The sequence below is a fragment of the Mustela erminea genome, chromosome 17 (assembly GCF_009829155.1).
Source record: "Mustela erminea isolate mMusErm1 chromosome 17, mMusErm1.Pri, whole genome shotgun sequence".
NCBI classification, from domain to species: domain Eukaryota; kingdom Metazoa; phylum Chordata; class Mammalia; order Carnivora; family Mustelidae; genus Mustela; species Mustela erminea.
The window spans coordinates 9,659,170-9,671,621 of record NC_045630.1 but is presented as its reverse complement, the minus strand read 5'-3'; the positions used below and the strand labels follow the sequence as shown (position 1 = coordinate 9,671,621).

The following is a 12,452-nucleotide window of genomic DNA, read 5'->3' as shown; positions in this document are numbered from 1 at the left end:
GCACACCATGATGGCAGACTACAGAATCTAACTCAGATGAGGATGTAGTAAGGGAGTGATTATTTTAAGGCACCGGCTCAAACGACTTTGGGGGGTGCCAAGCATAAAGTTGGCAGGGCCAGCTGGCAGGTTGGAGACCCAGGGAGAGTTGATGTGGCAGCTCCTCTGGAGGCCGGATTCCTTCCTTCTTAGGGGACCTCAGTATTTTCTTGGGGTCTTCAACTGATTGGATGAGGCCCATTCACAACATGGAAGATAATCTGCTTTATTCAAAGTCTACTGACTTAAATGAAGAGACTCTTAGCTACAGAGAACAAACTGAGGGTTGCTGGAGGGGCGATGGGGGGGCGATGGACTAATGGGTGATGGGGACTAAGGAGGGCATCTGTGGTGATTAGCACTGGGTGTCACATGTAAGTGATGAATCACTAAATTCTACTCCTGAAATCAATATTATACTATATGTTAACTAACTAGAATTTAAATAAAAACTTTTTAAAAATGCTAATCGCATCTGAAAGATGCCTTCACAGCAACATCTAGACTAATGTTTGACTAAAACCTGGGGACTAGCTTGGCCTCGTCAAGTTGACACATAAAATTAACCATCCCAGAAATAATCACAGATATAGGGGATTTTTTTTTTTTCCTACTGCCCACTCATGAGTTCCAGAAAGCACAGAGTGGAAGTCAGTCTGGCAGAGGGGTGGGAGAGGCGGTGAGATTAGGACAAATTAATAGAGAAACAGCACCTTCCAGGGATGGGAGGAGGAGGAGAAATACAACGTGGTGGTGAAGGGCACAGACTTCACTGTCAGAGCTCGTGGTTCCAGACTGTGCGCCACCACTTACGGCGTGATTCTGAGCAGGTTCTTCAGGTAAACCTGTGTCATCATCTGAAAAAGGGATAATAATATGGGGCAAGGGCTCGCATGTTGTAATCACTCAAGCTTAGTCCTTTTATTATGGGACGACTTGATATTCTAACACCTGGGGTTAGCATTGCTAACCCCATTTACCATTCGTGAATTTAATGTCATTGCACTTAAAATTTCAGTGAGTTTTTTTTGACAAACTGATTTTAAATTTTACTTGAAAAATTAACATGTGAGAAACATAGAATTCCAAAAGAGAGAAAGAGAGTCTTCCCTCACCAATATCAAAACGTGCTGGAATACTGCAGTTACACATCTGGTAACAGGGCAGGAAGAGGTAGCTAAATACACAGCTAGCCCAGAAAGTCAAGAAGTTAGATTCCTAGATCCATGATATCTTAGTTTAGGATGACTGTGGTATGTGCCTCCAGTTAGCATAGGGAACCACGGATCATTCAGTCAACAGTGTTGGAATAATTGGCTTTCCACTTGGGAAAGTGGAACGCCTATTTCTGTAATTTTAGACCAGGGAAAGCCTCTCCAGGGCTGACAGAAACCAGAAAGGTCCTAAACAACAACAGTTTTGACCCCATGGGATTTGAAATTTCTGGAAGGCAAATATGCTTAAGAAACTTACAAGGGGGATTACTGTATTTACGTCATTTCATGATCTCTGTATTTGGTCCTACTTGTCTTCATTCAACATTTTTCTCTTTATTTTCTTTCTTACACTGTATGAACTGTGTTCTTTCTGCTGTTTTGCCTCTAGATGTAACTTTATCCCAACAATACTTACGTTTATATGAAAAAAACTGTACACATACAATCTTCCAATACCAACCCAGACCAACTGCCTCTGCTGACTTACCTCCTCCCTCTCACCAAAGATTTGGGCAATATAATCTGGGACTCAATCCTCTTAACATCGTGTTCTCTGTGAAGAGCAACTCTGGACACTGGCACTGGAACCATACATAGCATTATAGATAATATAATTATATATTATACGTTATATTTTATATACACATACACATATATATAAAATAGGAGATAGCAGTGCTAAATGAGAAGTGGAGCCCATGGGCTTTTCTTTCAGCCATTCTCAAGGTCTGAGTCATTTTCAGCTTCCCAAAAGGTGCCTGATACTCTCTAGGTCCTTTTGCACGAGTGACAACTTACGAAGCCACAGCATTCAGACAGAAATGTTTGCCCTTTCCCTCTGTAGATAAGGCTCCATTTTATTTAGACTTTGGTGTCATGAAAAAAAGTTAGCTTCATTTTTTCCACTGGACAAAAGTTACTGGAGTAACTTTTTTGCCTGTGTGTATTTGTAGGACCTTCTACTTTATCCTTAACATTTAAAAGTTAAGCCAGGCTTTGGTCGAATGTTCCTTTTGCTGACTTAAAATTTTTTTTTTTAAATTTACATTCAATTTAGTTATCATCCGTGTATTATCAGTTTTAGGGGTAGAGTTTAGTGATTTATTAGTTGCAAAGAACACCCAATGCTCCTTCCATCAAGTGCCCTCCTTAATGCCCACCACCCAGTTACCCTGTCCCCTCACCACCTTCCCTCCAGCAACGCTGTTTGTTTCCTAGGGTGAAGAGTCTCTTAAGAGTTTGTCTTCCTGCTTTCTCTTATTTTTCCTTCCCTTCCCCTGTGTTCACCTGTTTTGTTTCTCAAATTCCACGAATGTTCCTAACTTTTAGCAAGTTCTGCCTGGCACTCGATCCTTTTAGAGCCTAACATTGACCCTTCTACTCAGAGTTCTCACAGATTTTCTTAATCTTGCTATTTTCTCCTTAGTTTTCAATATCCTGTGGTAGTTTTCAATAAGGCAATGTTGCTCTTCAGCTCTGTGGAAACTATCCTCATCTCGGGGTGCTCTTTCTTTGGTATCAACTGCTCTATTTTCAATGGTCCTCATGAACCTAAGAACATCAGAAATTCCCCTCAAAATCTCTCTTACTTCTTGCTGTATGATTTACTTAGGAGGCACGTGGCCTGACTTATTACCCTTTGTACTTGCACACCCTCTGCCTGGAACATTCTCTCCCTACACAGCCACGTGGTGTACCCCTTCACATTTCCGGAATGTCTTCTTGGTGAGGTCTTTCTGGACCACTCTATTGGAAACTGGAGTAGAAATTAGACGACACCATCCTCACCTACACTCTCCTACCCCTCCCTCTGTTTATTTTCCTGTTTAGCCCTAATGCCACTTAATATACCGTATTATTTTTCACTCATGTCTCGTAGTTTTGCTACATGCATCTTGGCCATGGAAGATAAAATAACTGGATGACAGTCTGGCTTCATTTCTCCAAGGACGCATGGCGTGCCCTGGGCAGGGTTAATGTACCGAAGCTAGTTGTCAATTATTTCTCCATTAACAAAGCTCCTATTTTTAGGTTTGATAAATCTTAGCTAGCGATCTCTACACTGACACGTAGACGTGGCGCTCTTCAAATAGTGGCTGGTAACAACTATATATATCGACTTGATAAAAAATACGGTGATGGAACCTACTGGAAGTGTGAAGTACAGAGTGTAAAGCCAGACTGCATACTGTACTGTGCTAGCACATGAGAACATCGCAGTTACCGTGCTAACAAAGCTCAGTCACAAACGCATCACAGCACTGGCGGTCTTCCATGCTTCCCCGAGAACTTTGGAATGTCTGTCAATGAACACGTGACAACACGCCAAGACAAAAACCCAGCAGTGCAGAAGGCTTGCACAATGCCACGTAAAGCTCAGTTCCACACGTGCATCCCGGTATCTGGCAACTGATATCTCTCTTAATGCAGGAAGAAACTTTAGTGAAAGAAGCAAAATTGTGATGCTGAGTAAGATGAATCAACAGGCCAAGAAGAGAAAAGAAAGGAGAAAAGAAAAAAGAAAAGAAAAGAGAAAAGATAAAAAAGGAAAGAAAAGAGAAGTGTAGTGTACTGCTACAAACTAAAGACTTCGAAGACAAGTGCCTGGTACAATCCACAAGATCAAATCAGTTGTTTGCACAATATTGCCATGAGTCTACACGCATTTTAAATGCATTCAAATATGTTGTATTTTGCAATAAAGTCCTTTAATTTTGTTGCTCATTTTTCACGATTATGTCCTTTCAAATGAAAGTACCTCTTTTATATTTTGTGATTTTTTTTTTTTTTTTTTGCAAATTGCCTTACAGTCAATTACTTTTGTGGCAGAAATGTTGGCAGCAAAGATGTCTGTGGCAAAGATGTTTATGGGGAAATGATCTAGAATATTTTACTTACTTTTTCGGTTTATTCTGTTAATAGATGGCTCACATAGATGGGCTTGGAATGAACCTATTTAGCGATTTGCATATATTAACTATTTGCATTTTCTGGATTAAAAATTTCAAAGAGGGCGCCTGGGTGGCTCAGTGGGTTAAGCCGCTGCCTTCGGCTCAGGTCATGATCTCAGGGTCCTGGGATCGAGTCCCGCATCGGGCTCTCTGCTCAGCAGGGAGCCTGCTTCCCTCTCTCTCTCTCTCTGCCTGCCTCTCCATCTACTTGTGATTTCTCTCTGTCAAATAAATAAATAAAATCTTTAAAAAAAAAAAAAAAAAAAATTTCAAAGAGCGAGAAAAACCCAAACAAACCCATTTTCGTCATTGGGGAAGAAAAGAACATGGAAACAGGAAAGATGTCAGTTCTTCCCAAGTTACTTTAAACTGCTCAAGAACCAGTGTGATTCCGATTAAAGCAACAAGAACAGTCTACAGACTGTGGGGCATACATCCACAAGAACTGAAAGCAGGGATGTGACAGATCTTTGCACACTTACGTGCACAGCACGATGACTCCCATTCACCAAAAGGTGGGAGCAACTCCGATGTCCGCTGACACATGAACGGATAAACAACGGGGTGGGTACACATGCAAACAGCGAAACATCATTCAGCCGTGAAAAGGAAGGGAACACCGGCACGTGCTACAACACGGATAAACCTTGGGGAAACTACGCGAAGGGAAGTAAGTCAGCTATGAAGAGAGGAGGACTCCCGGGTTTCCCTTCTTCGATGTATCTAGCCAAATTCACAGACACAAAGTAGAATGGTGGTAACGGAGGTGGGGGGGGGTGTTTAATGAATACAGAGTTTTCAGGTTTCGCAGGATGCACACGCCCTGGAGACTGGCTGCAGAGCACTGAGAATGTGCGCTACTGAACTATACGGCCATCAGCGGCCAAGGCGGTAACTTCTAGGTGTATTTTAACACAATTAAAACAACAGCAACAACAAAGTGACAATGTATGGGATTTTTCAGAAAGCCTAGAAAAGGAAATGAGTAACAGCTAATAAAAACTTGGGTAAAAGAATGAAAGGAAACTGGCCCAGCCATATACAAAGATATGCCATGAAATTATAATAAAAATAGTGTAGGAACGAGAGACTCACCAATTCTGTACAGGCAAGAATTTAGTGTTATGACAAGGATGCCATCCTAATTTAGTGAGCAAAGACTTTTATTTCAAACGATGGGGGGGGGGGTCAATCAGTTTTTAAGTTATTGTTTTGGGAGGCCGGTCACAGTCATATACCCATGTCCATTTCAGATTAATTGAAACTTACAAGTTATTTTCATGTGTCTCATCTCCCTCTATTATTTTTCTGCCTTTCTTACAGTTTACGATGATTTATTTTGGCCTTCCTCCCTTTACACTCTATTCACCAACTGGGTGAGACTTGGAATGAAATTGCTGCTTTGGAATGTAAACAATCTTGTAGAAATCAGTCAACAAATGAAAAGTAAAGGTATGTCCTGTTTTAAAAGAACATCTATTTAATGGAAGAATTCACCTACAATAGCCGGCTCTCCTTGGTATTTAATAGTATTTAATTTACAAGTTTCGCTGAATTCTATTCTGTGAACTTGAGCACAGATGTGACGTCAGGGCGGACAGACCAAACACCAGCACGGTTTGAAGGGTCTGCAGTCACCAACATGCCACTCACAAAAGGTTTCCATGCTTTATTTTTAAACTCTACTTATTTAAGTAATTCCTACACCCCACACGGGGCTCGAACTCTTGATCCCAAGTCCAAGTAGTCGCACGCTCCTCTGACTGGGCCAGTTGGGCACCCCTCCACGCTTTATTTTTTGAATACTTCAAGTCTTCCACTTGAAGTTAGTGAGTTAATACTCATTCCATGCCAAGTCCAAGGACTGCTAAAAGGTATTTCTGGGTTTCCAGAATACCGTTCCTAGATGGTGTGATACGGAAAATGACTCTGCGGGGGGTCTACACCCTCGTTCCCAGAACTTGTGAATCGGTCACTGTGAATCATGGCAAAGGGTCTTTGCAGACGTGTAAGCCAGAGACACCTGAAGACAGGTGGCATATCCTCATGGGTCCCCTTTAATGACACGAGCTATTAGAAGCGGAGAAGTCTCTGGATGGAGGTACAAGAGACGCAGCAGAAGGGAAGTCAGAGACATGGGAGCTGAGAGGCGGACTCCAGGCACCGCTGCTGGTTTGAAGACCAGGCAGGCAAGAGGCTTTAAGCAGCGGAGAAGGGCTCCCTGCTGAAGCCGGCGAGGACGGGGCCCGCGACCCTACGACCACAGGCAACTCAGTTCTGGCAACCCTCTGGATGGGCCTGGTGGTGGGTCTGCCCCCGGCACCGCGCCGCTGCCGGCCACTTCAGGGATCTCAGGCTTGAGAGAGCCCGAGCAGAGGAGCCGCTGGGCCCACCCGCCCTTGTGACCACACAAGGCACACCCCATGTACCCTGTTTTAAACTGCTAAAATCTTGGCAATTTGTTACTGCAGCAATAGAAAACAAACACCTAGAGAGACTGAATTCTTTTCTCATCTCTACTAAATGGGGACAAAGAAAGGAGAATGCCACGGGTAATGTGGGGGGCAGACTTAGGGCTGTCGTTCCCTCGGCGGGACTCGGACTCCCGGGTCCCGGGTCAAGCCGGCTGAGGCAGCAGAGGAATGTCAGCTCCGAGGAAATGAGAACGCGCTCCCGTTAACCGGTGACTCCACGTTAAGATTCTGACAATGTTTTCAGAAAGATTATGTTTCAAGGAGGGACTCCTTGTTCTTGGTTTGTCCCTCTTAGTTGTCAAATGACCGTCACTGCGTCAAGCAGTGTCCGCAGGCGGCAGTGCAGGAAGAATACGGAGGCGAGCAGGGCCTCTCATGGGGTGCCACACCCCCCACCTCACAAAATAACCCGATTAACACCCACTTCCTCAGTCTAGGCCCACAGTGTTTAAAACAATAGAAAACTATGTCGAAGAAGAATATCTGATGTTTTTCCCACCCCTTCCCGTGATCCCCACCCGCCTCGTTTGATCAAAAGCTAAAATCTAGAAATACATTAAGTAAAAGTAGGGGGACAGATGCTCAGATAGGTATCGGGCCCAAAGAGAAGGGATATCTGAAGGCCTTTCTGAGCCATTTCTCAGTACGGGCGCCATTCCTAATAAAAGCGCCTCCTGGAAATCCCATGCACGTGGTCAATGTTTATGGAACACGTTCTCACGACAGATCCTGTTCTAGACACTGCTGTCAAGGAAGATGGCCTAGCGGGAAGCAGGGAACTAGAACACATCCGTTGGAAGGTATGTGCAAAGTACAAAGAGGGCACAGGAGTTCACTCAAGTCTGCTGACTGTGGGCTAAGCTACAGGCAGGAGGAGCGGGAGGTGGCCGCTGGACAGAACATTCCAGGTGAGCCCAGCAGGAGTAAAGATACTGCGGCATGAACTACTAGAGTACAGCCCATTCACGTAACTGAACAATCCCATCACGTGAGCATAAAGCATCTATGCTGGGGAGGGAACCAGTGGGGGACCAGTAGGAGGTCGGCCCCTAATAGTCAGGTAGGGGTCACATCATAAGGGGCATTAGCCTCTACCTCGCAGGTGAATGTGAAGCCGAGGAATGGCACAATCATTCACATATCAGGAGATCGCTTTGGGAACAGAAGAGGAAAGAGATTCACATGAAGACCAGAGACCGCAACCGGGAGAAGGCTATTATATGAACAGAGATAACCAGGACCCGAACTTAAGATGCAACAGTGGAAATGAGCATAAGGTCCCCAATTTAAGGAATACTCAGAAGGTAAAATATGTGACAGACATCACAGGCTTCCAGCTGACGTCCATTCCAACTCCCTGCCTTCCTTGCCGCAGCTTAGCAGGCAGGCCAGGAAAGCCAGCTAGCCCCTCTCTCGGCTTCAATAGCCACAGGTGAGCCCATTCCAGACCATTCCTTAGGAGGGGAGGGTGGCTCTGGCAAAGCATTTTCTGTGAAAAGGAGAAAAAGGCTCTACTCGCCTCTTTCTTCACACCCTGCTGGAGGACATTGTTTGGTGCCGGGATGGTCATTTCCCAACTAGGAGGGGACAAACCAGAACAAAAGCCAACCGGAAAGGGACAGACAGCAGCTCGAAGGGTAGAAAGTCTCAGTCCTTGGTGCCCCCCAGCTGAGCTGCTGAACTAACCTGGGATCATTTATCTCTGGAGTCAAGAGGAGTATCCTTCCGGCTTAAGCTACTGAGGGTCAAGCTATTGCTTTCAGGCAGAATCAACCAGACTTCCAGTGGTGGGGCCTGGGGACTGGACTCTGATGGGCTCGTAATACAGAAGCAGCAGTGGTTTTACTCCCAGCATTCTGGCTTGGGAAACCAAGCAGAAGGTCATCAAGACAAAATTATAATCCAAGACTGGGGGTGGGCAGTGTTGGGTCGAGTAAAGGGTGACGTCTGAGCTGGGAAGGGAAGGAGCATGCCGCATGCTGATTTAGGTGAAGGGTGTATGTAGATGCGTCTGGAACTCATTTAAAAAGTCTGAATTAGACGCACAGATGCATGCGAAGTCAGGTCACACGCATATGCCCTCACGTGCTCTTGGAGGACTCAGACCGAAGCGGGATGGTCAAAAGAAATATGGACCCAAACTTCCTTATTTGAAAAGTCTTAGTGCTAAGGCTCTGAAGATGTACAGATGCTATTTGAAAATAGGAAGAAAGCAGCTTACTGAATGAATCTACAAGTATTATCGTGCTACCACATGTTGGTGTTTTGTAAAAATTCATTAGTGGCCAAGATGATCCGAAATGGCACAAATTCGGGGTCTCTGGCAAATGAAGCCCTCGTGGGAGAGAGTCTACACCAGACACTGGCCCAGCACCTGACCCTCAGCTGAATCACCAGCTTTACGTGTGCCCGTAAACTACGAACATGTGAATAACCTCATTCCAGGACCCGGAAATAACCCAGGCCATGTTTTATTGGCTGCAGATTACCCCAAAGTACAAAGAGGAACATAATCACTGAGAAAGCAGCAAGCAATAATTTAGCTGCACTGTGTAAGATTAAGTAACCTTTTAAGGATTATCCTTTCCCTCCACGAGAAGAAGTTAATACAGGTGACCCTGATACGATTCCTTTCTTACATGCAGCAGTTCTGGAAGAAGAGAAGTGATCAGCAATTCCCCATCGAGGGAACAGGAAAAATGCAGTCCGAGCTGGAGCAGGTGACAGTCTCCCAGAGAGCCACAAGGATACAAGGCAAAGGGTCCCTATAAACTGATTATGAGTGAAAAACAGGGGTTGATTTTGATGTTTGCAAAGTCTAGTCTGGATGGACTCTGCTAGACGAGGCCTGCACAGACAAGAGCGATCCCCATCAAAGGCACCTATGATGCATGAGCAGTACAATCAAAGATAAAAGAGATTTGACCTTGATATCAAGCAGAACCGTTTCAAAACCAAGACAACTTGAGAAAGAGCAGTTTAAAAGACACGATCTTCTACCTCAACACACTGGTCTTCATTCAAAAACTAACTCTGATCACCCTGCTCCCTACCATGAAAACTTTAGATGGTTCCCCTGGTTCAGAGACCAGCTCCCGCTCAGTCCTTGTCCCAGGCCCAAATGAATCAAGTTCTAATCAGACTGTCCGTTTTGTCTCTTTCACGCAGGCTACACTGTTACAGGGACCAGCTGTTTCCCAGTCTCACCTGCGCTCTCCTCCCGCCACTGTTCCTGCGGACTGTTCTCTGCCTGGAGAGGTCCTGGTGCCCCTCCGCAATCCCTAATTCTACAGCCCACATGTGGTCTCCTCCTTCACACCCTCTTCTGCCATTCCATGATCAAAATCATGCTACTTTGTTCCGAATTGTTACTACTGTTGTACCTCCTCTATGAGAGTCGCCAATTCCTCAAAGGAAAAAGGATAATTCAATCATTTTTGTGACTTCTCCAAGGTCATAATAATTGCAGGCTGCTGAATTAGTGACACGAAACAGCCACAGCCTGAAAGCTGTCCAGAGAACATGCAAGGGCAAGTTTGTTAGAAGTCTAATAATTCAATTATTTACCACGCTGATAGACACGCATATGCTCCTTCTCCTCCTATTGCCAGGAAAAAGCAATTGATAAGAAATAAACACAGAAATTATTCAGTAGAGGAGATAATGAATCAGACTGCAATCTAGAAATTCTAGATCCTATTTTTAGTTATCTGGGCAGGCTTAATTTACCCCTTTCTCTACCTGCCTCCTCTGTAAGTACCGACTTTACAAAAGTGATATAAGGAATACAATCTTTATTAAAAGACAAGTTAATATTTTTAACATCTTTCAGATCACTCTTCCCTTTGAAATATACTGGTTTACGTGTGCCCGTAAACTAGGAATATGTGAATAACCTCATTCCGGGACCCGGAACACCAATATCATCTCTAGCTTTTCCTACAGTCACCACAATTAGCAATGCTTTTTGTGATTCAGAGAGTCCCTAAGTGTAAGGAAGCCTATTACATGCCAAAGAATGCACTGGCAGTTTTATTTTAACAAGCCAAATTTCTCTCTACCTCTACTTTCAGATTTTAGTCTATGACCCTCTGGCCATTGCATAATCCTAATTTATATAGGGGTTGAATGACCCAGAAGAAAAAAACATACTGGGCTCTCAAAAGAAAATAATGCTGTGAGATATTTTGTAATAGTCTTCATGAATAAACAAGAAACCAAATGCACATCACGGGGGTGGAGACAGGCAATGAAACAGTAAAAAGGCAGTAAAAACTCTTGAACAATAAAGGCATCCAGTACCATAAGAAGTTGACATCTAGAGAATGATTTCTAACCCGTGACCTAGGCCAAAGACCTTACCAAGTGCCCTGCTGTTCTAGGCCCTCCAGTTCGCCTCTAATTTTTTCTGCATGTTTCACTTTCCTCAGCCTGTCAACCCACCTCCGAACCCAGAACCCACGTCAACGGAGACCTCACCTCAATTCCCCAGCAATGTCTAGCCCATCCTGACATAATTCCCAGATTAGGGCACGGGGAGCTCCTCTCTACCCAAGAGGTGACAGGGTAAATTTAGAAATGCAGACGCAGTGCCAGGGAATGCAAAGTTCAGATCTGCGAGTGAGAACCATGACTTCTGACATCTAGCACTTCGGCTCTTCTGCCTCTTTAAGCCAACAAAAATGATGAGGACTTCTTCCTCCGCCAAGAGATTTCGCACCTCGAAGGCAGAGGCGACTCTCTCACAAAGCAAAAACGCATCAAGCGCAAGCAAACAAACCCAAGCTCGCATCTTAAGTGCCACGACCATCCCCTACCGGGAACTTCAGCTGCGACTCTAACAAAGCAGTCCTGGGACTCGGTTCCGTGGGCTGGCCGTCCTGCAAAGTTAGGTGACCTCACACACAAGCTCTCCGCTTCCCTCTCCTGCGGTCACGTCAGGTACCTGTTGCATCACCTGGCGAGTGGTCTTCAGAGGCCAGCGCAGGAGCCCCACCAGGACCCCCACTGAATTCAGCGGGGCTTGCTCAACTGGAGCCTCGTTCGCGTGGACGAGGTTGCCCTGGAGGCAAAGGGGTGCTGGCGCCCGTTCACCTTGGACGAGATTCTAGCACCGGCACCGACAGATGGGACTTTCGGGACTTGGAAGGGCTTGGGAGTTCCTGAGGACCCGGGGCAGGAAGAGGTGCTCGGGGACGGGGCGGCCCGGCGTCCGGGCGGCAGGAGAGGGCGGTCGGACCCCCCCGACGGAAGCCTCGCCCGAAGGACGCCGATCCGCCGCCCGGGGGTCGGGCCCGGCGCGGGCTCCGGGCCGCGCAAGGGCCACCGCCGGGGCTCCAGGCGCCGCGAGCCCGGGCGGGAGCCCTCGGGCGGACGGGGCAGCGCTGCCCGCCCGCCGACGTGCGCGAGGATCCCAACAGCCTCCGCTCCCCTCCCCCACCCCGAGAACTAAGCTGGAGGCGGAGACGCGAGGCAGGAAGCGCAGGGGCCGGGGGCCGGGGGTCCGAGCCCCGCGCCGAGCGGCCGGAGGCTGCCGGCCTGGGCCGCACTCACCATGTCGTACACGTTGAGCACCACTAACTGGTTAGCCCCCATCCTCCTCCCCGCGGCCGCCGCCTCGTCCTCCAGCCGCTCCGTCTCCGCGGGGCCGAGGCCGCTCCCACCCCCGCGGGCACTTCAGGGGGCCGGAGCCGGGCACTACGCGCACAGCCCGGCCCGCGGCAGCCGGCGCGGGAGCATCGGGGACCCGGGCCGCTCCCGGGCGCCGCCGA

At 46.7% G+C, this 12,452-nt stretch overlaps 1 protein-coding gene across 2 annotated transcripts in view; it reads right to left on the bottom strand.

Annotated features, from left to right (window-relative positions):
* Window positions 1–12,452, bottom strand: part of DESI2 (desumoylating isopeptidase 2) — a 40,532-nt gene extending 28,080 nt beyond the window's left edge. The window contains exon 1 of one of the 2 annotated variants that reach the window (XM_032317455.1): window positions 12,235–12,452. In XM_032317455.1, coding sequence (XP_032173346.1) covers window positions 12,235–12,276 — 42 coding nt within the window. In that variant the 5' untranslated portion in view covers window positions 12,277–12,452. The other variant, XM_032317456.1, reaches the window with a different exon arrangement.